Source organism: Capra hircus, chromosome 13, assembly GCF_001704415.2.
Source record: "Capra hircus breed San Clemente chromosome 13, ASM170441v1, whole genome shotgun sequence".
NCBI lineage: Eukaryota > Metazoa > Chordata > Mammalia > Artiodactyla > Bovidae > Capra > Capra hircus.
In genome coordinates this window covers 65,801,471-65,828,009 of record NC_030820.1, presented here as the reverse complement: position 1 = coordinate 65,828,009, position 26,539 = coordinate 65,801,471, and the positions used below count along the sequence as shown (strand labels likewise).

The window sequence follows — 26,539 nt, the reverse complement described above, 5'->3', positions numbered from 1 at the left end:
AAGTGATGTCCTCCTCAGGCAGCCGGATCTGGGGACGGAGTGGGACCTGGCCCACGGAAACTCTAACACACATGTGGATGTTCATAGCGTTTCCAGTGACAGTGACTAAGGGCTACATGAAGCAGTTGGCTGGACCTGTCCTGAAACTCATCCCAGATCTGCTCTGACCAGACCCCACTCAGGCCACCTTCTTCTCCAGGGGTGTGCCCTGCCTTACCCTCCAGGGCAGGGACCAGGCTCCCCCTCAGCACAGACAACACACAGGAGGCTCAGCGTGCGGGCCATTCATTGACCTTTACTTCCCCAAATGACTGTGGTCAGGGGTTGAAGGAACTGGAGGGAGAGGAGGGGATACAGACAGAAGCAAAAAGCTACACCCTCAATGTGCTGTGATGGGCTGGAGAGAGGTTTGTCTGTGACTGACAAGTCCCTGCCCTTACCCCCTATGTGAGATGTTCAGGAAGTCTGGGCTCAAGAATACACATTCATTCAAGCCAAATCCCTTCCATCGGCCGGAGGAGGACCAGGCCTCTTTAAGGCCTGGTTGCTGCACCAGTGGGACCACTGTGCTAATGGCCTTGGTGCCTTGACCTACACAAACAGGGGAGGCCTGGCCTGGCTTCCTCTGCACAAGCAGAGACAAAGGTGACTGATTAGCAGGGGATCTGATCTGCAGGGTATGGATAATGGCAGAGCGTGGTGCTTGCAGCAGTAGATAAGAACTCTAAAGCGGAGTGTAAACCCACAAGGTGGGCGACACGGGGACTGAGAAAATGGAACTCTGTGAGGTGACCCAACTTTTCAAGAGGCTTCCAGGACAGTCTCTGTTCATAGGGTGTTTCAGCCCCCTTGGCCCGAACCCCTCAGGAAGGCGGAAGGAAGAAGTAGTGCTGGTCTGCACTCTGGGGCCTGGGCACTGTCATGATGGTCCAGATCTCTGTGGCCACAGGGCATCCCAGCCACCTGAAAGCTTGTGCCCCAGGAAGGCTGCCCTTAAGGCCCTCGTGCCAGGCTGCGCAGGCCGCCTCTTCTACCGCTTCTTCTTGGCCTCCTTCTTGGGTCTCTTGTTTGCAGAAGGAGCAGTGGCCTTGGGTTTCCTCGTCACCTCTGCACTTCGGGGCTCAGATGGCTCTGCCTCCTGTGTGGCGAGAAAGAGGAGAGTCCCGCTTAGACAAATCAAGCCTGACACCAGCAAAATGGGACCACGTCTGAAAGGACTCTGCAAATGGAAGCAGAGAAACCAGGGATCAAACCATCACCACAGGGACCTGGGAGCCGTGTGTTCCGGGACTGTCCCCGGGGAGCAGGTGAAGGATAAGGGAGGAGGCCCAAGGGGAGGGGCGGCCTTTGGAGTCTCACAGGCCTGGGGGGCACCGAGGCTCCCCCCGTTCCAGCCAAGTGACCTGTGGGCAACTCCCTTCCCCTTTCCGCATCTCAGCGCAACCGCCTGAGGGATGGAAACAGTGGGGCGCACCTTGCAGGGCTGATGTGCTCAGGGAGAACCCGGGAAACGCCAATGCACCCAGGGGCCGTGGGGCACAGTGAGCAGGGCCCGGGCAGAGCGCGGCTGGGGAGGCGGCGGTGGGCAGACTTTGGGCGGCTTGCCCTCCTTCCGGCCCTGCCAGCCCCTCCTCCCATTCAAGCCGCAGAGGCGGGGACAGGGAAGGGTGGAGAGCCGCTTCAAGGTTCTGCGGCGCCTGGCAGGGGTGCCCTGTGGGAAAGGGCAGAGGGCAGCCTCAGGGCACAACTCCAGACTCTCCCTACGTCCGGGGCAGCTCTGGTTTTCATCTGTCATGTACACTGTGATTTGTTCCCTGTGAGATCTGGTTTAAACAAAGGTTCTGCTGCTGAAAAAAGGTTTAAAACCACAAAGCCAGCCCTGGCCTTCACGGGGCTGATAAAGAAAGTGGACTCTAGGGAGGGGAACTGGCCTGCCCCAGCCTCACAGGCTCATGTCAGAGGAGACGCTCGAGTGGGCCCTGTCCTGTTGGGAGTCTCCTCCTCCCTGGTGATAAAGTCAGCCAGGAAGGATGCTAGAGTTCCCATATAGCACAGAGAACACGAGCCACGGTCCGCAGGCCTGGTCAGGCCCAGAGGCAGACCTCACTTGGCCTGCAGTGTTTATTTTTAGGGATTCGAGCCAGTTGGGAGATTTCCCATTCAACGTGGAGTCCTTGCTTTTCTTGAAAACTTTAAACATCCGGTGACACCGGCCTCATGGAAGAAATGGGCTGAGCAGTGGCTGTCCCTTTATTCAGTGGCGCCCGCCCCTGCCCTGGCTCCCGCCACTCCACGGGCCCCAGCACTGCAGTAAAGAAATGTTTTCAGTACTTGTGTCCTTTTGTTTAAAAATGGGAGAACAAAAAGCAGACTCAGAAGACAAGGAGGGAGCACGGTGTTTCTAGAAGAGCATTTCTTCGTGTCTAACTGGCCAGCTCCCAGCTCGCTTCACTCTTGGTCCTTCTCTGCTCACTGTCAGCTTCTGGCCCCAGCCTCGAGCTTCCCTCAGACAGAAGAGGCTGTACTGGGGCTGCAGACAGGCGGTCCCCACCTAAGCCCAGTCCAAAGGTGCGCCAGCTCCTTTTTATCAGCCTTCACTAGCTTTCCACCCTGCTCGCCTGCCAGCAGGGAAACCAGGCGTAAAGGCCCAGCCCAGTTCCAAGCACCCATGGGCGATCCTCCCTAGATAACCAGGGGGCAGGGCCCTGGCTGGCCAGAGCTCTGATTGAGCTCAACCAGTCCCCTTGCAGTGATGCTGTTTATGAAAGAGAAGGAGGGAGGGTGGAAGGGAAGAAGGAAGGAAGAAGAAAAGGGGGGGAAAAAGCTACCCCATTAAAAACACAAAGAGAACAAAACCTCAGAGGAGACACTGTCAAGTGCACAGGCTGGCAGCTGCAGAGCCAGCAGGAGGGCCATGGTTTAAGGCCAACCTCACAAGCACAGCACCTCTGGAGACTTTGGGAACCGGAAACAGTCCCCAGTCCAGTACCTGTGTGGCCAGTGGAAACCAGTCAGTCCCTGCGTGCCTGAGCAAACAAGATCTGATTAAACAAAAAGGTTTCTGCACAAGGGACTTGCCAGGCCTGCCAGGATCTCCAGGGATGGAGCCCCACTCTCAGTTCAAAGCTGGGGTCTCCTCTGATTTTAGTGGGGCCAGTTCAGAACCCAGACACGAGGACACCCAGGTGTCATCCCTCGTGCTTCCTTTACTCCACAGACCTTCTCTCTGGAGCCTCATCCTGTCTGTCACCTCCCAGATCTCTCTCCTGGCCCAGAGCGGAACGGGCACCTCCCAGGCACCTCCAGCTCAAGTGCCGCAGACAGAGCATGGCCCCTCTGCAGCCGGCCTGGCCTTCCTCCTCCACCCCACCCCCTCCCGTAGGCAGAACAACCAGAGTCCCAGCGACTCCTCCGTCCCTTTGCTCCCCTCCGTCCAACAGTCACCAAATCCTCCTGACTTGACCTCCTCCACCTTGACTCGGCCACCGTCTTGAGCATCAAAGGCCCTAATTCTTTATGCCATGACTTGTGTACCTGCCAAAAGAATTTTTCTAAAATGCAGATCCTTTCCACCTTAAACCTTCCAGTGGCTTCCATCACCCACAGTCTTATGTCCTGGGATGGCAGCTAAGGAGGCCATCTCTCCAGCCTCTCCTCCATCCCCCATCACCAGGCCAGGCCCCAGGGCTTCCACTGCTTAGCCCTAAGCAAGAGGAGCACCTCTCTCTCCTTGGCCGCCCAGCAAAGCTCCCCTCACGGTTTGGCCCCCAGGAACACACCGCTGCTCCCTCCTAGCCTTCTCCCTCCACTCTTCTTCCGCAGATGCATGCTCTCCTCTGCCCTGACGCCCCAGGCACCCAGGAACCTCAACAACACAGTGCTCATGAGGGTCTCCCCTCCTAGCCTGTGAGCCCCTTAGATGGCTTCAACTGCTCCTGAAAGAATGAATGAAATCAAAGAACACAAAAGATCTCCCATAACCATGGGAACTTCTCTCTTGCTTTATCATCATGAAAATACAGCACTTAAGACTAGATCTGGGGCTTCCCTGAGTGGCTCAGTCGGTAAGAATCCGCCTGCCAACGCAGGCGACGTGGGTTCAATCCCTCCTTCGGGAAGATCGCACGTGCGGTAAAGGAATGAAGCCTGTGCACCTACAACTACTGAAGCCCACACGCCCTAGAGCCTGTGCTCCGCAATGAGGGAAGCCCAAAACGAAGAGCAGGCCCTGCTCACCACAACTAAAGAAAGCTCGCACACAGCAGTGAAGCCCACCACAGCCAAAAAATAATGTAAATAAATTAATTTAGAAGGACTAGGCCTCACTTTCTGCATAGGGACAGAGGACACAGCAGATTTTTAAACCCAATATATGCACCCTAAGTCAACATCTAGACACAGCCATCAATAAGAAGAGCAACAGTAAGAGCCACACAGCTGCTAATATTTACAACATGCCAGGCTCTGTGTTCTGCGGTCTGGACATGTCTTATTTTTCCCTCACAAAATGCCGTAACGTGCCCCATTTTAAAGAAGAGACATTCAGAGAGGTTATGTGACCTGCCTCCGCTGGTAAGCAGCAAGGCCAGGAGGAACCTAAGATGTATGGTATATAGCCTCTTTCGGGTTTCCTAGGGGCCTTGGGCTGATGGAGATCAAGAATCGGAGTGAACTGTGAATCTACTTTCTGTTTAGCCGAATCTGGAAGCACGGGTGACGGTGGACTGACAAAAACAGGTTGTTCAGGACCCTGCCGATGGGGGGCTCAGGACCCCCTGCTTGCGGCAGGAGTCAGGAAAGCGGTTTAGCGCTCCTCGAGTCAGGCTTTGCTCCCACGGTTGACAGCAGCTCTCCACAGGTGCGTGGACACAGTCCTCGAGTCATCCGAGTGCCTTGCCTGTCTCCTCTCACCCCAGGCCTGCTCCTCTCTTCTCCAGCTCAGGTTCTAGCACTGTCACGCTCCCAATCTCCCAAGCTACAAACCACTGAGCCATTTCTGAGTTCTCGCCATTCCCTGCGTGCCCCCACATCCAATCTGTCACCATAGCCAGTCCATTCGGCTTTCCACAGAGCTCTCAGCTCTGCCCGGTCCCCTCTGGACACACTACTGAGCCGGCTCAGACGACCCCTGCACCGCCCACCCCAACGCCCCGGTCTCCTGCCTGCCCACCCCAAGGTTTTCCTCACCATCCGCCACACTGCTTTCAGTCTGTTCTCCTAAAACAACCATCCTGACCAGCCTGTTTTCTGTTTTAAACGTGTTGCTGGTTCCCTCTACGTATAAGGCAGATTCCAAAAAGCCCCGAGTGGCCTCCAGAGCTGTTCCAACTGCAGCTTTGGCCCTGTCTCCGGGCACGCCCCCTCACGCAGCCCACTCTGTCACTTCTGGGCGACCGGCCAGCCAATAACTCCCAGATGCGCCGTGTCTTTCCCGCTCTGCACAGGTGCTTGGCACCCATAACCCATCCGTCTGCGCCCAGTGCACGCGGGTTCTGCGTCGGGCAGCACAGGGGAACCAAGAAGAGGCGCACTTCCTGATGTGTGCCACGTAACTGCCTCGCAAACACCAGCCGCTGAGCCTCCCATCACCCTGGTGAGCCCACCCCTGGGCGCCCCGTTTTACAGGCCTCACCAAGACTTAGCGACTCAGCCAGTGGGGAAGAGCCCCTTCCCCGAAAGGGGGAGGGAACGAAGGCAGCTGTTACACACGTGATTCGGCTGCTGGGGGTTCTAGCCACACAGAGCAAGTTCCAAATTCTTAGCTGGCAAGAATGACTCCGAATAAATGGCTGACTTTTCATTTCTCTTCAAATGCGCGTTGCTGGTACAAGCCAGGCAGACGGCAGACTCCGAACACGACAGCCCCACCTTTCAGTCGCGCCTCCTCTGCAGCAAGTTTCCCCCCGCAATCTCACGTTAGGGAGTGAAAGAACCCCTCCACCCGGGGAGTTCCTGGGTCTGCAGAGGCGTCCTCCGTGACACAGGCCTCATCAATAATGAAGCAGCTCCACAGCCACTTATGAGGCCAGGAAATTGCTGCTATTCATCAGCTTCAAATAATCGAATCTGTGCCACAGTGCATCCAATCTCTTCCAGCAGGGAGAGCACACAGAATTTTTATAATTTCCATTATACAGTTCAGGGTGGACTGAGTCCAATAAATCAGGACAAAATGTCATTCTACAAAGGCTGAAGCTCTTCTCTCCTCTGAAATGATCCTGGCCAAAGGAGACCCTGTGCTGTGCACAGGCAGCCCCATGGGTCTTATCTCACCCGATCCTCAAGGACGGTGTGGGACAGACATATATACACGATCACGTATAAAATCGCTAACTAATGAGAACCTACTGAATAGCTCAGGGAACTCTTCTCAATGCTCTGTGCTGTGCTTAGTCGCTCAGTGGTGTCTGACTCTTTGCAACCCCATGGCTGCAGCCCGCCAGGCTCCTCTGTCCGTGGGATTCTCCAGGCAAGAATACTAGAATGAGTTGCCATGCCCTCCTCTAGATCTTCCCCACCCAAGGACTGAACCCAAGTCTCCTGCATTGCAGGCGGATTCTTTACTGTCTGAGCCACCAGGGAATCCCACTCAGTGCGCTATCGTGACCTAAACAGGAAGGAAATCCAAAAAGAGGGGATATATGTATACATATGGCTGACTGACTTTCTGTACAGAGGAACACAACACTGTAAAGCACCTATACTCTAATCTTAAAAAAAATTATATATAAAAAAAAGAACTACATGGGTCGGGCGTGAATGCCCTCCTTTTCTAGCTCAGGGCACGGGTTCGGAGAGGGGAAGGCACTGGGGCTGAAGCTCCAGCCTGCCCTGCTGTGCGCTCTTGCCTGAGGCCCTGGGCAAGGTGGCAGCTGGGACACCTTGCAGGCTGGGACTAGCACTGGCCTTGAGCGGAGGACAGGACCAGCTGAAATCAAGCAGGGGAAGCTGTTCATGTGAGTTCCACAGGCGAACAGAGACAGAGTCCAGGACGCGCTTGGCAGAGGAGAGCTATGATTAGCGAGAATGGCCCATGCAGCTTACCCCAGACACGATTCAGCACCCCTGCAGCCCCGCCCACCAGCTGGTCTGTGGCTTCATGCACGTCCGGCCGTCTCTGCCATGAGTTGGTGAGCATCTCAAGACCGTGTTTAGACCTTTGCCCTACCCACTGCGTGGCAATCTCTTGAGAACAGCTCATTAAGTAAAAAACACCCTGCTGCCCAATTCAACTGCAACCCCCGACCCCAAGCTTAAAAAAACACAGGGCAGAACTGCAGAGGTGGTTCTGTGAGACTACCTCCTGAGGTGTTGAGGACAGGTATACACCTCGCCCAAGTTAATCATTTACTACGGCAGCCTTCACTGGCAATCGGGGGCTGAGTTTAAAATCAAGACCTGGGACTTCCCTGGGAGTCCAGTAGTTAAGACTTTGAGCTTCTGATGGTGGGGGCATGGGTTCGATCCCTGGCTGAGTAACTAAGATCCAGTTTGCTACACAGCATGGCCAAGATAACAAAATCAAATCAAATCAAGACCTCCATGCTGGATATCCCAATGGGAACTTCCAGGCCATGGCGCCACTATCAAAGGAAGGCTCCATCCATCTCAGGGCTTCCTGGTTGACAGTGAAGTCTACGTGGGCATTGCATGGAATGCCACTCCTACCATCAATTCTGGTGAGCTCTCCTCCGCTGGATCACAGTGGGGGGCACCAGTTGTCTTTGTTTGCCACCCCCGCCTCCCCGCTGCCATCAAGGCCATGCTCTTTCCTTGTCCTATGTGATTCTGGGGGGCTCTCAGTCACTGTGACCACAGCCATGGCCAGTTAAACATGGCCTGGCCAGAAATGGTACCCAATGCCCCTTCCCACCTATGAGGCAAAGTACAGATACGTGGCCAGGCCAGGGCCAGGCAGAGGCCTTCCATGAGATCGGGAAAGCGAGCAGAGGCAGAGAAATGGCTTTCTTTGCTTATCAAGCATGGGCAATAAGGACACAGACTGGGGCTGCTGCAGCTATTCTGCTGATGTGTGGCAAGGCCCTAAGAATGAAGCTAACACTGGCGGGAAGGCAGGAGATGGAGAGACAAAGGGAGCCCTGATGACCTTTCAGCTTCTGGATCCAGCTGTGCCTTGAAATTCCCAGTTCTAAAAGCCAATACAGTCTCTTTCTATCCTCCTCAAAAACTTTTTTACTTATTTATTTGGCTCTACCGGGTCTTAATGATGGCATGGGGACCTTTGTTGCCACGTATGGGATCTTCCCAAGCTCCCTACATTGGGAGCGTGGAGTCTGAGCCACTGGACCACCTACAGAGTCCCCTACAGCCTCTAAGGAAACTGCTGGAGTTGAGTTTCTGAGTTTTCAACTGAAAGAGTCCCCATTAACAGAAGAGACTGAGGCAAGCCCGCAAAGATGGCAGGGTGGGAGTGAAGGCACCTGCCGAAGGGCTGGCGGCTGGCTAGGCACATGCAACATAAGCACATGAAGGCCTGAGAACAGTCAGTACTGAAACTGCCAGGAGAGTTTGCGACTAGCAGATGGACTACTACTACCTACGACATGAGTCCCTGAACAAAAAGTCAATACCTGCTTGCCCAGGAGGGACAGGATCAACATTCTGGGCAGAAACGGATCCAAAAGAGGCTTGGGGAGGATGCTCAGGTAGGCTGTGGGGAACACGGAGAGGACTCCCGACCTTCACTTCCTCGTTACCTACTCCTTCATTCCTGGAACATGGCTCCCACCTCGTTCAAACTACTGCTCTCCACTTGGAGAAAAGCGATAGGCTATCTTCCCAGAAAATGTGATGAAGCATGGAAGCATCACGTTTTTGCACAGAACTGCAGGAAGTGCACAGGCTTCTGCAGTCTTTATCTAGGGGCGCCCTAGGGATCCAGAACTCTGCTAAGAATTTAGTTCTACTGAAACCCAGCTCTGAAGGAGGGCTCTGAGTATGTCCTCGTCAGGTGGAGCAGCCTTCCCTCCATCACTCAGCCCAGTCTCGGTGTCCTCCTCGAACCACACAGGGGTTTGCAGCGAGACCAGTCTTCTAGTCCTCTGGCCATTAGTCTGTCCATCTCCAAGAGAGTGAAGGAACGGAGACCTCAGTTTTGTCTGCATGGCACTCCTGCTCCCTTGGGAACTGACTTCCCACTCCCCCTCAGAGGTCACACCACAGGATGCTCCCCTACCCCACACTGGCCACAGCAGTTCCAAGCCGGATCCCAGGTACAGCTCCTTCTCTGGGGATTCTGGAACTGGGGCCAAGCAGGAAGGCAGCCTCCAGAGGCTGCAGGTGAAAGATGCAAACTTGGGAATCTGTTAGTGGCCATGTTATATCTTATCACAGGGACAGCAAGCAGAGGAAGGAGGGCAAGAGAAGTGAGAGACAGGAGGCACACAGGAGGGGAGCAGAGGGGATGTGAGTGATGGGGTCCCACGCCTTCCAGAGGCCCAGTTGCATCCCTGCTCCGGGAGACCACCCATATCTTTTCAGTATCTCTACACTGCACAAGAACTGCCTCAAGCAAGCCAGGCATGCCTCAAGTCCAGGCCTTCCCTGAATCTTCATTTCCCTGGAAAGGCTTAGCAACTCATTCTTAGGGTTTTGAGAAGTAATACTATGTTGGTTAAAAGAATCCCCAGGTCTCCATCCCCCACTTCTTACCAGCTTTTCCCTTCCCACTTGGATGTCATCTGTTATTACAAACTTGACACACACAGAACTGAACACCTCCTGTGCCCCAAATTGGTTTGTGCTTCAGGGAAGCAGTCTAAGGACCAGGGGCTGCATAACAGAATCACCTGGGCACTTGAGGAAACTTCTGATCCAAGGCTTCAGAGAACAAGAATCAGAACCAGAATCTCCATGGGTGCAGCCAAAGCCTTTGAAAATTCCCCAGGTGGAAACAGCCAGATAGAGAATCACAGATCAGACCAAGGAAAGGCAATTCATGATAACGCTCGCCAGTCCCTTGCTCAAGGCAGACATCAACAAATAGTTTCTTTACTCTGAAGCCTAAAAGCAGCCGCAGAATCCTTTCCACCATGGCCGCGATACAAACAATCAGACTGAGCATGAGAGGTGAAACACAGCTGCATTCTGGAACTGACAGAAACGGTACAAGGATCTACCTTCTTAGATTTTAGAACCTGGCCTACCAGAAAATGCTTGGATTAAATGTGGCCCAGGCCTCAAGCAGGCTCAAACAAATGTTTGTTTTCTCGGGTCTTAGTTTAATGAGGTATCAATGAGAAAACGTTCTCATCTGGCTTAGGATTCTAGGGGCTTTGGTTTTAGTTTTACAAATTAGTTCTTGCTCCTACTATAGAAAAGAAAGGGGGTGGGGTGGGAAGCATTTCTCTGTGTTCCTTTTTTCCTTCCCTGATTACCCCCAAAAGAGCTTTCAAATAATCTGCTCAGTATTGAAATACTGAAGTCATAAACTAGCTGCAGAAAATCAGCTTACTAGAACAACAGGAAAGACATTCTTTTGCCTTTCAAAGCCTTTCCCATCATCTAGAGCCAAAAATATTATCTTCTGACCCAAAAAGCCACTAATAAACCTTGCTTCTATAGGCTAAGCAAGAGGCATGATTTTCCCCCAGGCAATGTGGCTGAGAGAGCAAGCCTGTTCTCTGGGGCCCCACCCCTCGTCCATCCCCTCCCATCCCCTTGTCACCTTCTGCTTCCAGGTACTTCACTCCTGCTCTCAAGCTGCCTAGAGTCCCCACAGCTGTCCCCACTCCCACAGGCTTGTTTCCTCCACAAGAGCGCCCCAGCCCCAAGTTAAAACCCCTTTCTTTTTCCCTTCCTATCCAAATTCCAGTCACAGCTAGCAGCTGAGCACAATCTCTAACCACAGTCTCAGCACTCATTCTCTCTTCGTAAAGCTGTTTATACACATAGAATTTGGTGTTTCCTTTCCAGTTACTTAAGAGTTTGGGAAAAGCCTGCCTTATGGAGGCATGCAGAGGAAAGCTAGCAATGGAATCCCTGCGTAACTGAGGACCATTTTCGGGCATGACACATTAATAAAAAGTTAAATTAATGGTACTATATTTTTTGCTACTGATCCACTGAAAAACCAAAAAACAAACAAAAAACGTAATACAGGAACCTTCTGTTACAAAGACAATTCATTTGTGTTCCTTACTCCCCTAAACTTAAAGATAAAAGAAAATGAGATGTTTTGTACCACATGTGTATTTTTAAACATGAGGTTGTTACAGAGTAAAGGAAGTCAGAAAGAGAAAGAAAAATAGCATACATTAAGGCATATATACATAATCTAGAAAAATGGTACTGATGAACCTATCTGCAGGACAGGAATAGAGATGCTGACATAGAGAATGGACTTGTGTATGTGGGGAGGAGAGGGAGGGGAGATGGTGGGATGGACTGAGAGAGTGGCTGGACATACATACACTCCCATGAGTGAAGCAGAGCTGGTGGGGAGCTGCTGCAGCAGGAGCTCGGCCCCGTGCTCTGTGATGATCTAGAGGGGTGAGATGGAGGGGAGGGAGGCTCAACAGCGAGCGGACACACGTGTACATATGGCTGGTGCACAATGTTGTACAGCCCAAACTAACACAACATGGTAAAGCAATTATATTCTAATTTTTTAAAAAAGATGAGGTTGCTGATACCAAAATCAAAGATATCACAAATAAAGAAAATTAAAATGTAATATCACTGATGAACACAGTGATGCAAAAATCCTCAACAAAGTATTAGCAAACCAAATCCAACAGTATATTAAAAGGTTCATACACCATGATTAAGAGAGATTATCCCAGAGAGGCAAGGATTTTTCAAAATCCACAAATCAATCAACATGATATACCATATTAACAAACTGAAGAATAAAAACCATATGAGCAGAAACCCAATAGATGCAGAAAAAGCTTTTGACAAAATTCAACATTCATTCATGATAAAAACTTTCCAGGAAGTAGGCACAGAGAGGACATACTTCACTATAATAAAGGCCATACATGACAAGCACACAGCTAATGCCATACTCAATGGTGAAAAGCTGAAAGCATTTCCTCCAAGATCAAGAAAAAGACAAGGATGCCTCCTCTCACCACTTTAATCCAACACAACACTGGAAGTCCTAGCCACAGCAATCGGATAAGAAAAAGAAATAAAAGGAATCCAAATTAGAAAAGAAGTAAAATTTCCCTGTCTGCAGATGATACTGTCTGTCTACCATACACAGAAAATCCTAAAGAGGCCACCAGAAATCTGCAAGAGCTCATCAGTGACATAGAAATCTGTTGTATTTCTATACATCAACAATGAACTATCAGAAAGAGCAATTAAGGAAACAATCCCATTTACCACCATGTCAAAAAGAATAAAGTACCTAAGAATAAACCTATTAATACCTAAGGAGGTAAAAGACCTGTACTTGGAAAACTATAAGACACTGACAAAAGGGATGGAAGATGACACAAACTGATGAAAAGAAACCCCATGCTCTTGGATTGGAACAATCAACATTGTTAAAATGACCATACTACCCAAGGCAATCTACAGAATCAATGAAATCCTGTCAAAATACCAAGGGCATTTTTCACAGAACTAGAGCAAATAATTTTAAAACTTGTATGGCAACACATAAGACCCCAAATAGCCAAAACAACCTTGAGAAAGAAGAACAGAGCTGGAGGAATTATGCACTCTGACTTCAGACTATATAAAGCTACAGTAATCAAATCAGTACTGTAATGACACACAGATCAATGGAACAGAACAGAGCTCAGAAATAAACCCATGCTCTTATGGTCAATTAATTTACAATGGAAGAGACAAGAATATATAGTGGTGAAAAGACAATGTCTTCAACAAATGGTGCTGGGAAGACTGAAAGTGAAACAAGTAAAGTGTTTATTAGGAGGAAAAAGAGTAAGTATGGACAGACACACAGGTGGGCTCAGAGAATTTCACCGTCATGGTGGTTTTATTATAATCACTTTTATGGGCATTTCTTCCAGGTTCTCCTTCAGCCAATAATCTTACTTTGCTTGGTTCTGAGTCTGTACTTGGCATCATTATATTTCAGGGCCCTTCCATGTGTGCCCACACATCTCTTGGCCAAGATGGATTCTAGCGAAGGGGCCTATGGGTAAGCTGACATCACTTACTACAAGCTGACATCTCTTCTCGTTACCTCCAAGGAGCCTTCCTGGGCGTGTGTAGCTGAGAAGGTCTCCTTGACTTTGAGAATGAGAAATATGCGGTCTTTTATCTCTTATCTGGGCAGGCTCAGCCCTTCTCTCTCCTGCTGTTTTGGAGTAGCTGTCCAGAGGGGAGAAACAAGCTGCTCACCCAGAGGCCCATCTAGCTCCTGCCTCTGCTCCACATCCCCTCCTAAGAGACCTCATCCTCTCTCATGGCTTTAATTACATCTTGCTGCTAAGTCGCTTCAGTCATGTCCGACTCTGTGCGACCCCATAGACGGCAGCCCACCAGGCTCCTCCGTCCCTGGGACTCTCCAGGCAAGAATACTGGAGTGGGTTGCCATTTCCTTCTCCGATGCATGAAAATGAAGCCGCTCAGTTCTGTCCGACTCCTAACAACCCCACGGACCGCAGCCTACCAGGCTCCTCCGTCCATGGGATTTTCCAGGCAAGAGTACTGGAGTGGGTTGCCACTGCCTTCTCCGTAATTATATCTTGAAGTGAAATGAAGTGAAGGGACTTCCCTGGTGGCTCAGACAGTAAAGTGTCTATCTACAATGCGGGAGACATGGGTTCAATCCCCAGGTCGGGAAGATTCCCTGGAGAAGGGAACGGCAACCCACTCCAGTACTCTTGCCTAGAAAATCCCATGGATGGAGGAGCTTGGTGCAGGCTACTGTCCATGGGGTCGCAAAGACAGACCCTCCTCCTCATACAGACCAGTAGATACAACTGCCTACTTGATGTAATCACCTGGACATTTTAAAGGCCTTTGTTAAAAACTGAACCCAGCATGCTCCTTCCCCAGACAGATGATCTCCAGAATATACTGTTAAATAAGGAAACACGTAAAACTGTGTTTAGTATCGTTCGTACATCAAAGGGAGAAAATAAATGAATAAAGAAAGAAATATCACACACACATACCCATTTGCATACATCTTCAGAAAAAAAGAAACAAAAGGGGGATGAATCAAATAAAAATGGGTGCCTACCAGGGGAGGAAGGGGAAAGGGTGGGAGATACACAGATTCAAGGAAATTTCTGTAACTGCATCCTGTTACACAGTTTTGACTTTGGGAAAGTTTGTAATATAAAAGTGTTACATAATTTTTAAACTAAATCAAAAGGAAAAAAACCTCTAAAAGTAAAAAACAAAATGAAGCAAATCAATGTTATGTCATGGTGGGAGTATACCAATGTGAAGAAAAGGCTTCTAAACACAGTACTCTGAATATATATATACACCCCTACTGGGACAGATTTTGGGGCCCAGAAAGAAACATAAAGAAATCATGAATTTCATTCTAAATCTTACTGTTAATAGAGAAAAATAACATAGTTATTTGAAAGCTATAAGAAGTATGTTTCAGGTGTGCTGAACAAAGTTTACATTAAAAAAAACAAGTAAAGTGCTGTCCTTAGAAAACCCAACTTGCAAAGCTGGCCCTTGGCTGACATTTGGGAAAATGGATTTCGGGTGGTTCCCACAATTCCCAGAACTGATAAGAATGGCTCACTCTGCCTAACCTGTCTGTGGAAACAATATGGTTTATGTTGAAAACCTGCCTTCCTGTTGGAAGTCTGGAATTTTGGTTTGTGTTAGGCAGAGGGTGCTTATGTGATCTGTCCCCAGTAAAACCCTAGGCAATGAGTCTCTAATGGGTTCCCTTGGCAGACAGTCTTTCACATAACTGGATGGGGTTCCCATTGAAAATCAAAGCTTTATTGGTCAAGACTGGAGGTTGCTAGAGTCCAAACTCACAACTCTGAAAACTAATAGAGGGAAAGAATCAAGCATTTATCCTGCCTTTTACTATGAACAGCATTTCAGACTAATTATATAGGCATGACGGAAAGATCTTCTTCACTGAAGAATTCCAGCTAATAAAATGCAGAAGGAAAGAATGGCTCTAAGTAATGATCAATGGATGCTAAAACCATTTAGGTGAAAGAGGGATGAAGATTTTATAACAGAGGGATCAGCTATAACCACCTGAACCCACGGATATCTTAGAATCTCTATATGACAAACAGACACTAAGTGCCTGTTGATTTCAAAGAACAAGACACTCACAGCACTAGCTATGAGGTGTTCTCGCTGAATAACTGGATCTCACTAAATAACTGAATTGAAACAAGCCTCTAGACTGCATTTCTCATTGACAGAAAATACGAGGGACAAGTTGAACATGTCAATGACACCACGCAGAAGCAATCAGCCAAATCCTGGATGTGGCGGATGACGACCTACCTTCTCCAACAAATCAATGTCACGAGAAAAGTGAAGGTAGGGTGGAGGAAGGAGGCTGTAGAGCTACAGAATAAACAGACCAAATGAACAAAAGCCGAAGTAACAAGAAAGTCAATCTGACTACATCACTCTCGTCTTTAAAGCCCTTGGACCCCCACCCCCGCTCTTCTGGCTGTGCCTCCCATCACGTCCCCTCTGTGCTCTGGCCACAGTCACCTGCATTCAGGTGTGAGCCCATTCCTTCATTCCTTGGGTCCTTACACATGCAGTTCCTTCTCCCTGGGGGAGGACTGTAAGTTCAGGTCCTCCCCGTTACACACCTTCTCAGTACCCTGTACTTCACAGGGAAACATGTGTATTTGTTTCGTATCTGCCCTTCTCCCAAAGACTAGAAGTTCCTTGAGGGCAGACAGCACATCTTTCAGCAGAGTCTGACACATACTAAGTAGGTACTAAATAAAAATCTGTTTCACACACATGCAAACAAATAAGGTATGAACCACGTGGCCCAGTGTCACCAGGTGGGAATTTGGAGACACTTTAAATCAATCAAGCCCCGCATAATCCCTGCTAGTCTTCACGGCTGTGAAGTCTGTAATTTTTAGGACCCAGAACCCAGCCTGAGGAGCCGAGGCTCATGGAGAAGGACTCACCGCCTCATGGGACTTGGGAACGGGAATGATGATGGCCAGCACGCAGATGAGCTGGAAGATGGCCCCCAGGAAGAGTCCATACCGCAGCAGGTTCTCCAGGAACGTGGGCTCAGGCACCTCGGGAGGGGAGAAGTCCAGGTCGGAAGCCATGGCCCCAGCTGCCTGCTGCCTGAGGTCCCCTCCGACTCACCGCTCTCCAGAGCCAACTTCTAAATTCAAAGAGTTAATGTCACGTTTCCAATGATGTTTAAACGGTTCCACTTACACAAACACGCCCACATACATGCAAGAATATGTAAAGCAACTGTGGTGAAATGTTAACAGCTCTTGAATCTAAATGGAGGATATGCGGAGAGCCACCAAACTATTCTTTCAGTTTTCTTGTATGTTTTAAATCTTTTCCAAATATGAAGTTACAGAAAATAAATAAATGCGAACACTTCAACAAAAATCTCAAATCAACATACATTCGCTGAAGGTCTGCTCTGTTTCAGGTTTTCTTTACTTGTTCACTCATACATCCAGTCATTCATTCAACAAATACTTATTGAACACCAAGCACTGAAGGCTGAGCAAAACAGTCTTCTCTTCTCTCGAGGCCGACCTCTAAGGACAGAAGGACCGAGGAAGACAAAGAACTCATCCAGATGGAACATGCCAGCTAGTGGTCACTGTTTTGAAATACAGCTTCAGAAGGGCATCATTTTATTTTGTATAGAGTGACAGGAAAGTCCTCTCTGCAGATAAGACAGAACGATGTGACGGAGACGGGAAGCGTGAGAGTGAGGCAGGGCGGCATCTCTGGGAAGTGCAGCCCAAGCAGAGAGAAAAGCAAGTGTAGAGGCCCCTGGTCAGGGATATGAGTCCAAAATGGCCAGAGACGAGCGCAGGAGGGAGAAGGAGGCGGTAAGATAGAGAGGAGAGGGACTGACCTGGAAGCACCCTGACACTCTGATTTTATGAAGTCAAATGTAAGCCACAGAAGGGTTTTGAGCAGAAAAGTGACATGATCTGACTTAAACATTTTAAGAGGGGCAAGAGTGGACATGGGGAGACCCGTGAGGAGGATACTATCAGTAATCCAAATAAGAGATGCGGGGGACACGGACAACAGGGGCAGCGGTGGTCAGTGGTGGCGGGTCCAGTCTCAATCCACCTCTCCAGACCCTCCTTTCACCAGACCCCCCAACTCCTAACACCCTGGTCAAGCTGAAAGACCTGCCTGTAATTCTCCAAGAGCACTGAGCTCTTTCAAATCCTGGGCCTTTACCCAAATTGCATACTCTGCCAAGAATGCCCTCTCCCACTCTGACCGCTTTGGGGAAGGACAGTTTTGTTAACAAACAGTGCTAGGAAAACTAGATATCCACATGCAGAAGAATGAACGGAAGTTAACCCAAGATGTTTCAAAGAACTAAACTTAAGAGCTAAAACTATTAAACTTATTGAAGAAAACACAGGAGGAATCTTTATGACATTCGATTTGGCAATGACTTCTTAGATGCCAAACCACCGGCAACAAAAGAAAAACTAAACTGGACTTCATCAGAATTGAAGATTTTTGTGCATCAAAGGGCATTATCAAGAGAGTGAAAGACAAACTGGAAACCAGTTTGGCAGATTCTAAAAAACAAACCTAAAATTATCATATGATCCAGCAATTCCACTCCTAAGTATATATACCCAATAGAACTGAAAGCATGGATTCAGATACTTGTACACCAGCGTTCACAGCTACACTATACACAATAGTGAGAAGATAGAAATAACCATGTATCAACCAACAGATGAGCTGATAAACGAAATGTGGTATATTATACATATACACCCACACATATGTTTACTCAGCTATTAATACTGAGATGAATAAAGTTCTGACACATGCTCCGACAGGAATGAATCGTGAAAACACAGTAAGGGAACTAAGCCAGACGCAAAAGGACAATACTGTATGATCCCACTTGCTAGGTACCTAGGCAAGGCACACTCACAGAAACTAGAGTACAAGGTTACAGGGACCTGAGGAGGGGGAATGGAGTAATGGTTACTGTTTAATGGGTACAGAGTTGCAGTCTGGCATCATGAAATAGTTCTGGAAATAGTGGTGATGGTTAACACTGTACACTTAGAAGTGGTTAAAATGATAAATTTTATGCTATGGATACTTTACCACACACAAAAAACTGTACCTATTCCTTACTTTTTAAACATGGCTACTAGAAAACTAAATTAAACACATGGCCTGCATTATACCCCTGTGTATGGCTCTGCGTTTGCCCGAAAAGCTTCCTCCACTTTGGCTCTGACACTTGACTGCTCTGCAACATTTTTCCAACATGAACGCAGAGTGACTAAAGGATGACAAAAATGGTCTTTGAAGTGAATAGACTGGGGGGCTTATGCAAATACACATGGTCTACCTTTTAACCTAGTCTCTTAGGAAGGTCACGCGCCTGGGCCGACAAGGTGGCCATTGTTCCACACCACTCCTGTCTCCCTTGGGAATGGTTTTCAAAGTCTGAGGCTCACTCCCCCGCCCCCAAACCCCCAGAGCTGGCAGATCTTATCCTCCCAGAAAAGATCTGACTTCTGGAAAGAACCCAGCATCATCTGGATCCCAGGGTGGTGAATCAGGTGGAGTCTCAAGCCCAGGAATACCATTTTTGGTCAAATACAAGGTATGACGCTCAGACCCTCGGCAGATTGTTTGTAGTGGCTCAGACACTGGCTCTGAAGTGAATTCCAAGGCTGCTGCAAGAACAGCTTTGCTAGAGGAAACGTACAGCCAGGCAGAGCACTGCATCCTCATGCCGTGTGTATAGCAAGGCATGAAGAAGTTCTCTCATTTCTTCAGTTACACCTCATAAATACACACTTTTTTAAAATGTCCTTGGCCCTAAACTTTACCTTTAAGGCTGTAACACAGCCTATGGGGCTTATCAATATTTAGATTTATTAGCGTTACTAACAGCAACCTTGTTAAGAATATTTCCAATACAATAAAAACATGGGGCCAAGAGTCAGGCTAGGGGCACAGACTCTGCTTCTATTGCCAATTAGCTACACTTTGGACCAATCTAGAGACTTGATGTTCTCAGGAGCCAGACAACAATAATGCATTCAAAGCTATAATGCATTTAGGGTTTTTTTTTAAATAGCAATTAGGCAATACCTAGCAAGAGTCATAAAAGTGATTATTATATCCTTGGACTGAGTAACTCACTTCCTAGAATTTACAGTAAGGAAACAATTCAAAAGAAAAAGGCTTCAGGTACAAAAAAGAGTTCATGGCAGTGCTATTCATAATACTGAAAACCAGGAAGCAACTCAAGTGTCCAACAATAAAGAAGCCGTTAACCCAATTATGGTACATCATGGCATATTGCCCCTTGGCTTAAACAGCAAATACAGATGTTGCGTATCAGGCCAGCGGAAAGTCTTTGCAAATTTATATTACACGAAAAAAGAAAACAATTACATAAACACTATCACTGCAACCATGTATAAATTGTGATTTCACTGGCTAAAGATCAAAAGAGGCCATAAGAAAATGTAAACAGTTGCTATTAAAAGTGAAGGGGCCATACGTTTTAATTCAGGGGAGAATCTTATTGAAAAAATTAATATAATCTAAAAGAAAAATCCATGCCCTATCTGCTCTCTTCATAAAACTTTTATAGAGTCTAATGAAATGTTGCCCAGGAGAACTTTCTGCAATGACTGAAATGTTCTATACTTCTGCTCTCCAATATGATAGCCACATGTGGCTAGAAAGCACTTAAAGGAGGATTGAGGAACTGAATTTTTCATTTTAACTTCAATTAATTTATAAATCATCACATGTGGTTAGAGGACTCCCAGACTGGACAGCACAAGTATAACCAGAGGATGGCTGTAGCCTACCAGGCTCCTCCGTCCATGGGATTTGCCTGGCAAGAGTACTGGAGTGGGCTGCCATTGCCTTCTCTGAGTAAAGTTCTAGAAAATATAAAATGCTCTATACATCGTGTCTGCTTTAGAACTCCCGTCTAGTTTTCTCTGCACCCGTGCTTTACTTCCTCGCATGCTTGCTTGGATTTCTGGGTTTTCCTTTCCTGACCACAGAAGTCACAAGAGTGCTACTCATCCTTCGGCTCCCAATGAAGAGGCTCTTAGCTCTCAGACTCCGCGACGAGCTCTGCTCCCCCACCCCCTCCACTGTCACAGCAGACTGTCTGCCAGATGAGCAGTCCTTTACAGTCTAACTCATTCAATTCATAACCATTATGGACAGGGGGTATTACTAATGAGGATGAGGAAACCGAGGCTCAAAGAGGTTATGCGGCCTACCCAGGGATTACTTGGCTGACAAGTAGCAAAGTCAGGATTCAAACTGGCTGGTGGGTAAGACTGAAACTTACCTGGGGGTCAATGGTTCTCAGACTGCAGGTTTTGGCCCATTAGTGAGCCATGGAAACCATTAAGGGGGCTGCCGCTGGCACTTTTAAATTTTATTAACCAGTACAATGGACAATATCACATTAGTCAGGGTGAGCATTATATCTTGAAGCTTTTTTTTTTTTTTTTCAGTTATATCAATCTACATTCCAGCATGCATGCTCTGGGTCAAAATTCATTTCTTATTGTTTGAGAAACACCACACTGTCTAATGTTCTTATTGTTCCACTATAAGCTCCTGAGGTAGCTGGGACCCAGGGTCCATTTTGAGTTTGTTCCAGGGACTGACACAAATACCTGGTAACTGATCAAACCGATGCTTGTTTCCCATCTTTAAAGAGCAGCCTCATTTAACAAGGAGCGGGAGCTGAGAAGCATGGGGCTTATATAGGCTCACCCACTGAATCAGGGCAAAGCTGAACATCCTGCTATGTCTCTAACCCTGTGGTGCTCCCGACTTGCTTAAGAGCAAAGTTGTTTGTTTGTTTGTTTGTTTTTAACACATGGGGAAACTTGTACCCCCACTGGAATTTAATAAAAAGTACAGACCCATTTTGGAGAAGGAAATGGCAACCCACTCCAGTATTCTTGCCTGGAGAATCCCATGGACAAAGGAGCCTGGTGGGCTACAGTCCATGGGGTCGCAGAGAGTCGGACACGACTGAGCCACTAACACACACACACAGACTCATTTATTATCGAACATGGAAAATAATGTCAAAAGGTCATCAGACCCCTTGAGGCTCATCCGTGAATGTCAGACACCAGCGGTCTGAGACATTCGCTCACTGAACACAGAGTTACTGAGTCCCTGCCATGGAGTTTCCATACAATCAGAGGCACCCAAACACATAAAGATATAATGTAACGTTGACAGTGAGTAGTATGAGAAAATATAGAGAGGGAGGTATGGGGTGCTATTTTATATGAGGTGGTCAGGGAAAGGCCACCCTGAAAAGGCGACATTTCAGCAGAGGCAAAGAAGAAAGCAAAAGAACAAGCTATTTCAACATCTGTTAGGTACCCCAAGACGGAGAAGAGCAAGGGATAAGGTCTGAGGCAATGAACTTTATGATCAGAGGAGCATAAAGTGAGCAGCTGTATAAGGCCAGTAGGACTCTGGGTCAAAGGGGAGCCACTGGAAGGTTCTTAGCAAAGAAACAACATTATCTGACTCATTTTTAAAGGGTCCCTGTGGCTGCTGTATTGAGAACAGATAGCAGGGGGACAAGAATCTGAAATAGGGAGACCAGTTAAGAGGCTACTATACCAGTCAAAGGGCTTCCCAGATGGCTCGGTGGTAAAGAACTGAGTCCTTTACCTGCAATGCAGGAGTCCCGGGTTCAGTCCTTGAGTAGGGAAGATCTGCTGGAGAAGGAAATGGCAATCCACTCCAGTATGCTAGCCTAGGAAATCCCACAGACAGAGAAGCCTGGTAGGCTACAGTCCATGGAGTTGCAGAAGAGTCGGACACGACTTAGCGACTAAACAACAACTTTTAGTCAAGAAGACACATTTGCACCAGGCAGCAGTGGAGGCGGTAAATTCTCAGGTTACAGATACATTTTAAAGAGAGAGCCAACAGGATTTCCGGGATGAAATCTAAAAGAGAGAAATTAACAATGAGACCTGAAGGTGAAATTATTCTGTATGATACTGTAATGGTGAATATAAGATAGAAAGTATTTGTCAAAACCCACAGAACTTTACAGCACAGAGAGTAAACTTTAATGTACACAAATGTTTGGTTTTTTTTAATCATTTAGGTATCCAGGATGGAATGTAGAATGTGACATTCTGAGTCGAAATATATTACAAACGGATGACGTAATTTCACGGAAGGGGTAGGGGGAATGAGGTGCTGACCTCAGTAACTGTGGAAATAGACGGAATTGAGAAGACTAAAAGCAAGAGAAACTGTACATGCACCGATGTTTTCCACATGGGATACAGGTTAACAATTTTGAGACTATACACATACACTGGAACTGCACAAGTAAGTAAATGGATGGCAGATGGTGGAAGCCAGGTTTGTTACAGTTGGGAGTAGAAGGTTATAGATAAGCCAGAGGAGGCTAGATGGTCCACGTGGATGGCTAAGTGTTGTGGATATCAGTAAAAGTCATATTTAGATTATTACAGATACAGACAGCTATATATATATATAGAAAGAGGGGCTGGGGAGAGGCTAGTCTACACGCATACATCTCTTGCTATGCATTTACTGAGAGGGCCTAGAAACATGGGCATCCCAAACAGTAGCAATAAGCACACCTAGCACCCAGACCTTGGTGTCTAATATGATTCTCTAATAAAATGAACCAGGGGCTCCTTAGAGAAATGGTTAACTCTAGGACTGAAGCAGGAAATATATAAGATGAGCCTGTAACAGAAAGTAAGAAACTGTTCAAAAAAACAAAACACATTGATCAGGGTATGTTAAAGGGACATAAGACCCACTTCGATGGCCAAAGCCAGAACAATCTGCACAGCAAAACAAATAATTCAAAGTATGAAAAGAATTATTCACAGCCATACTGATATTATTTAATAAGCAAACAAACTTCCCAAGGAGAAGTTAAAATAATTTATGTAAATAATCTGTCTTAAAGTGTAAAGTGTAATTCCACACTCCTTAAGGATGGGCTGTGCATAACTTCCTTCCAGGGGTACAAGACGGAAAAGTGGTGGAAGGAGAGTTAACTTCACAGTGGAAGAACTTGACTACTTCAAGCTAGTGATCTGGGTTAACACCAACAGTGATGACGTATACTGAAAATATGTACCCTACTGTGACGGTGTGAGGTACACACAGGATAGTATATACCCTGTGAGATGATGAGAATGGCACTTTACCTCCGGGATCTTCCTCCCCCAAACCTGTAACTCCAATGTCATCACAAGAAAAACATCAGACAAATCCCAAACGAGTCATTTTATAAGATATCTGACCAGTAATACTCAAAACTGTCAAGCGTATCTACAAGAAAAGTCTGAGAAACTACCACAGTCCTAGAAACCTAAGAAGACATGACTAAACGTACTGTGGGATCCTGGAACAGAAGAAAGGACTGAGCAAAGAGAAAACTGAGCAAATCTGAAGAACGCATGGACTTTAGTTAGTTACCAGTACTGGTTCATTAATTGTGACATAAATATTATACTAATGTAAAATGTTAATAGCGAAAATTGTAGGGGGGACATATGGGAACTCGCTGTAGTATCTTCACAGTAATTCTGAAAATCTAAAATTATTCTAAAATTAAGTTTATTGGAAAAAAGTCATTTCAAAATAAATAACCCTTCAGACATGTATAGATGTCCACACTTAGCAAACAGAAACTAAGTCTTGTTTAACAGAAAAACCCAGATTCCAAGTATCTTGGTAGGGTATCCTTGGCTTCTAATGAAATGATTTTAGAATTCTGCTCTGAGACTTCAACTGGAACAGAATGGGTAATAGAAAATCAGTGTCAGGAATTACTACCCTGGGCTGTTTACCCAGACCCCTCCCATTACAACAAATTCCCAAGAACTGCTCAAAACTGAATTCGAATTTTGTCCTATGCAAAGATAAGCCATCTCCCAGAGCAGTAAAAGCTGGCTGAAAAAGACGGGCAGATGTCCTGTAAAATGTCATTCTGATGTGGCAAGTGTGGTTGCCACAAGAAAAAGTGTGGTTTCACAGATTCATTTCTCACTTCTCTCAAAAAGAAAAAAAAAAAAAATCAGCAAACACGCACTGTACATTTACTAACCCTTTTGCATTCACCTTCTCATTTAATCCTCCAATCAACTCTATGCACCCATTTTACAGAGGAGAAAACTGAGAACCAGAAAAGCAACCAGAGCTCGCCCACAGTTACCGAGTAATACGGTACACTAAGGATTCGAACCCCAGCCAGACTGACTCAGGAGCTCTGGCTCCTCCGAATGCTCCGCCCTTGGGAAGAAAGGCCAGGTCACAACTGTGAGGAGCACCGGGTCTCGTCCCAACTCAGAGCTAAGGCGCTGGACACAAGCAAAGTAAGGCCCTCCGCCTCCCTGGGAGTCAAACTCCCCTCTGCAAGTAACTTCCGAACAAGCGACCCAGGAAGTTATTTGCGCCAAACACGGAGCGGTCCCCAGGCCAACAGAACAGCGCCGCCGGGACAGGGGCAGCGGCGCCGGAGCCTAATCCTCGCTTCTGTACCACAGCCTCGGCGACTACGCCCCGCCCCGAAGCCCGAACCGACCGCAGAAGCTTCGGTACTCACCTCCCGCGCCGCCGCGCCGCGCCCCCCGGAAGTGGTTTCTTGCGACCTTGGGGCCCGGAAGTGACGCCCCTAAGCAACCAGCTGGCTCGGTTCCTCCCCTCAGCGTTGCTAGAGTTGGCGGATCCAGGCTGCTGGGCTTTGTTAGTCTTTTGTCTCAACGCTGTGGTTTGGAGCTGGAGAGAGAGGCCTGCAGAAATGAAAGCCAGGCTCCCTCGATTCTCTGAGGCGCTGTATCACAGCCCATTTCAGCAAACATTTATACACGTTTATAGACGTCTTAATTTTTTTTTTTTTTGAAGTTTGATTTACAAACTAGTTTGTAAGTTTTAGGTGTGTTTGTAGTGGTGTGTTAAGTTTTAGGTGTACAGCAAAGTGATTCAGCTATATGTAATACATTTTTTTCAGATTCTTTTCCATTATAGGTTGTTATGTTGAATATAATTCCCTGGGCTATACAGTAGGCCCTTATTGTTTATCTATTTTATATGTTTGTTGTTGTTGTTGAGTCACTTAGCCATGTCTGATTCTTTTGCGACCCCATGGACTGTAGCCTGCCAGGCTCCTCTGTTCATGGGATTTCCCAGGCAAGAATACTGGAGTGGGTTGCCCTTTCCTTCTCCAGGGGATCCTCCCAACCCAGGGATCGAGCCTGCATTTTCTGCATCTCCTGCTTTGACAGGTGGACTCTTTAGCACTGAACCTCTGCTGCTGCTGCTGCTGCTAAGTCGCTTCAGTCGTGTCCGACTCCGTGCGACCCCATAGACAACAGCCCACCAGGCTCCACCGTCCCTGGGATTCTCCAGGCAAGAACAAGAGAAGCCCATTTTACACACAGTGTATCTGTTAATCCCAGACTCCTCATTTATCCCTTCCCCTCATCCTGTTTGGTAACCATAATTTGATTTCTATGTCTATGAGTCTACTTCTGTTTTGTAAATAAGTTCATTTGAATCATTTTTTTAAAAGATTCCACATGGAGGTGATATGGTATTTGGGCTCCCCTGGTGGCTCAGATGGTAAAGAATCTGCCTGCAGTGCTGGAGACCTGGGTTCAGTCCCTGGGTTGGGAAGATTCCCCTGGAGGAGGGCATGGCAACCCACTCTAGTATACTTGCCTGGAGAATCCCCATGGACAGAGGAGCCTGGTGGGCCACAGTTCATGGGGGTCAGAGAGTCAGACACAACTGAGCAACTAAGCACAGCACACATGGTATTTGGCTTTCTCTGACTCATGTCACTTAGTATAACAATCTCTAGGTCCATCCATATTGCTGCAAATGACAATGTTTTTCTTTTTATAACTGAGTAATATTCCATTGTATATACATACCTCATCTTCTTTATCCATTCATCAATTGATGGACATTCAGGTGGTTTCCGTGTCTTGGCTATGTAGTGCTGCTGTGAACACTGGGGTGCATGTATCCTTTTGAATTAGAGTTTTCTTGAATATATGCCCAGGAGTGGGATTGCTAGATCATTTGGTAACTCTAGTTATTTTAAGGAATTTCCATACTTTTCTCCATAGTGACTGCAGCAAATTTACATTCCCACCAACAGTATGGGAAAGTTCCCTTTTCTCCACATCCTCTCTAGCATTTGTTATTTGTAGACTTTTTAATGACGGTCCTTCTGACCATTGTGAGGTGATACTTCACTGTAGTTGATTTACATTGTATAGATGCCTTAATTCTATGTGAGGCCCTGAGCCAGGAGCCTGCAATGCAGAAAGGAGACAAACAAGCG

At 47.4% G+C, this 26,539-nt stretch overlaps 1 protein-coding gene across 4 annotated transcripts; it reads right to left on the bottom strand.

The window, feature by feature from the left end:
• On the bottom strand, positions 276 to 24,891 carry MANBAL (mannosidase beta like). 4 transcript variants are annotated; one of them, XM_005688534.3, is made up of 3 exons: positions 24,794 to 24,891; positions 16,101 to 16,309; positions 276 to 1,138 (listed from the first exon to the last, which is right to left on the bottom strand). In XM_005688534.3, the coding sequence occupies exons 2-3, from the start codon at positions 16,248 to 16,250 to the stop codon at positions 1,031 to 1,033; spliced, it is 258 nt and encodes an 85-aa protein (XP_005688591.1). In that variant the 5' UTR covers positions 16,251 to 16,309; positions 24,794 to 24,891; the 3' UTR covers positions 276 to 1,030. The 4 variants fall into 4 exon arrangements, with proteins under 4 accessions (XP_005688591.1, XP_005688593.1, XP_005688592.1 ...); XM_005688536.3 differs by having other exon boundaries at positions 16,101 to 16,306; positions 24,794 to 24,816; XM_005688535.3 differs by lacking the exon at positions 24,794 to 24,891 and adding an exon at positions 21,859 to 21,909.

Bases quoted from the DNA above. Each gene is read 5' to 3' on its own strand.
- MANBAL (XM_005688534.3), bottom strand. From the start codon at position 16,250: ATGGCTTCCGACCTGGACTTCTCCCCTCCCGAGGTGCCTGAGCCCACG. The intron at 1,139-16,100 runs GTGAGTCCTTCT...CTCGCCACACAG, and splicing joins TTCCCAAGTCCCATGAGGCG to GAGGCAGAGCCATCTGAGCC.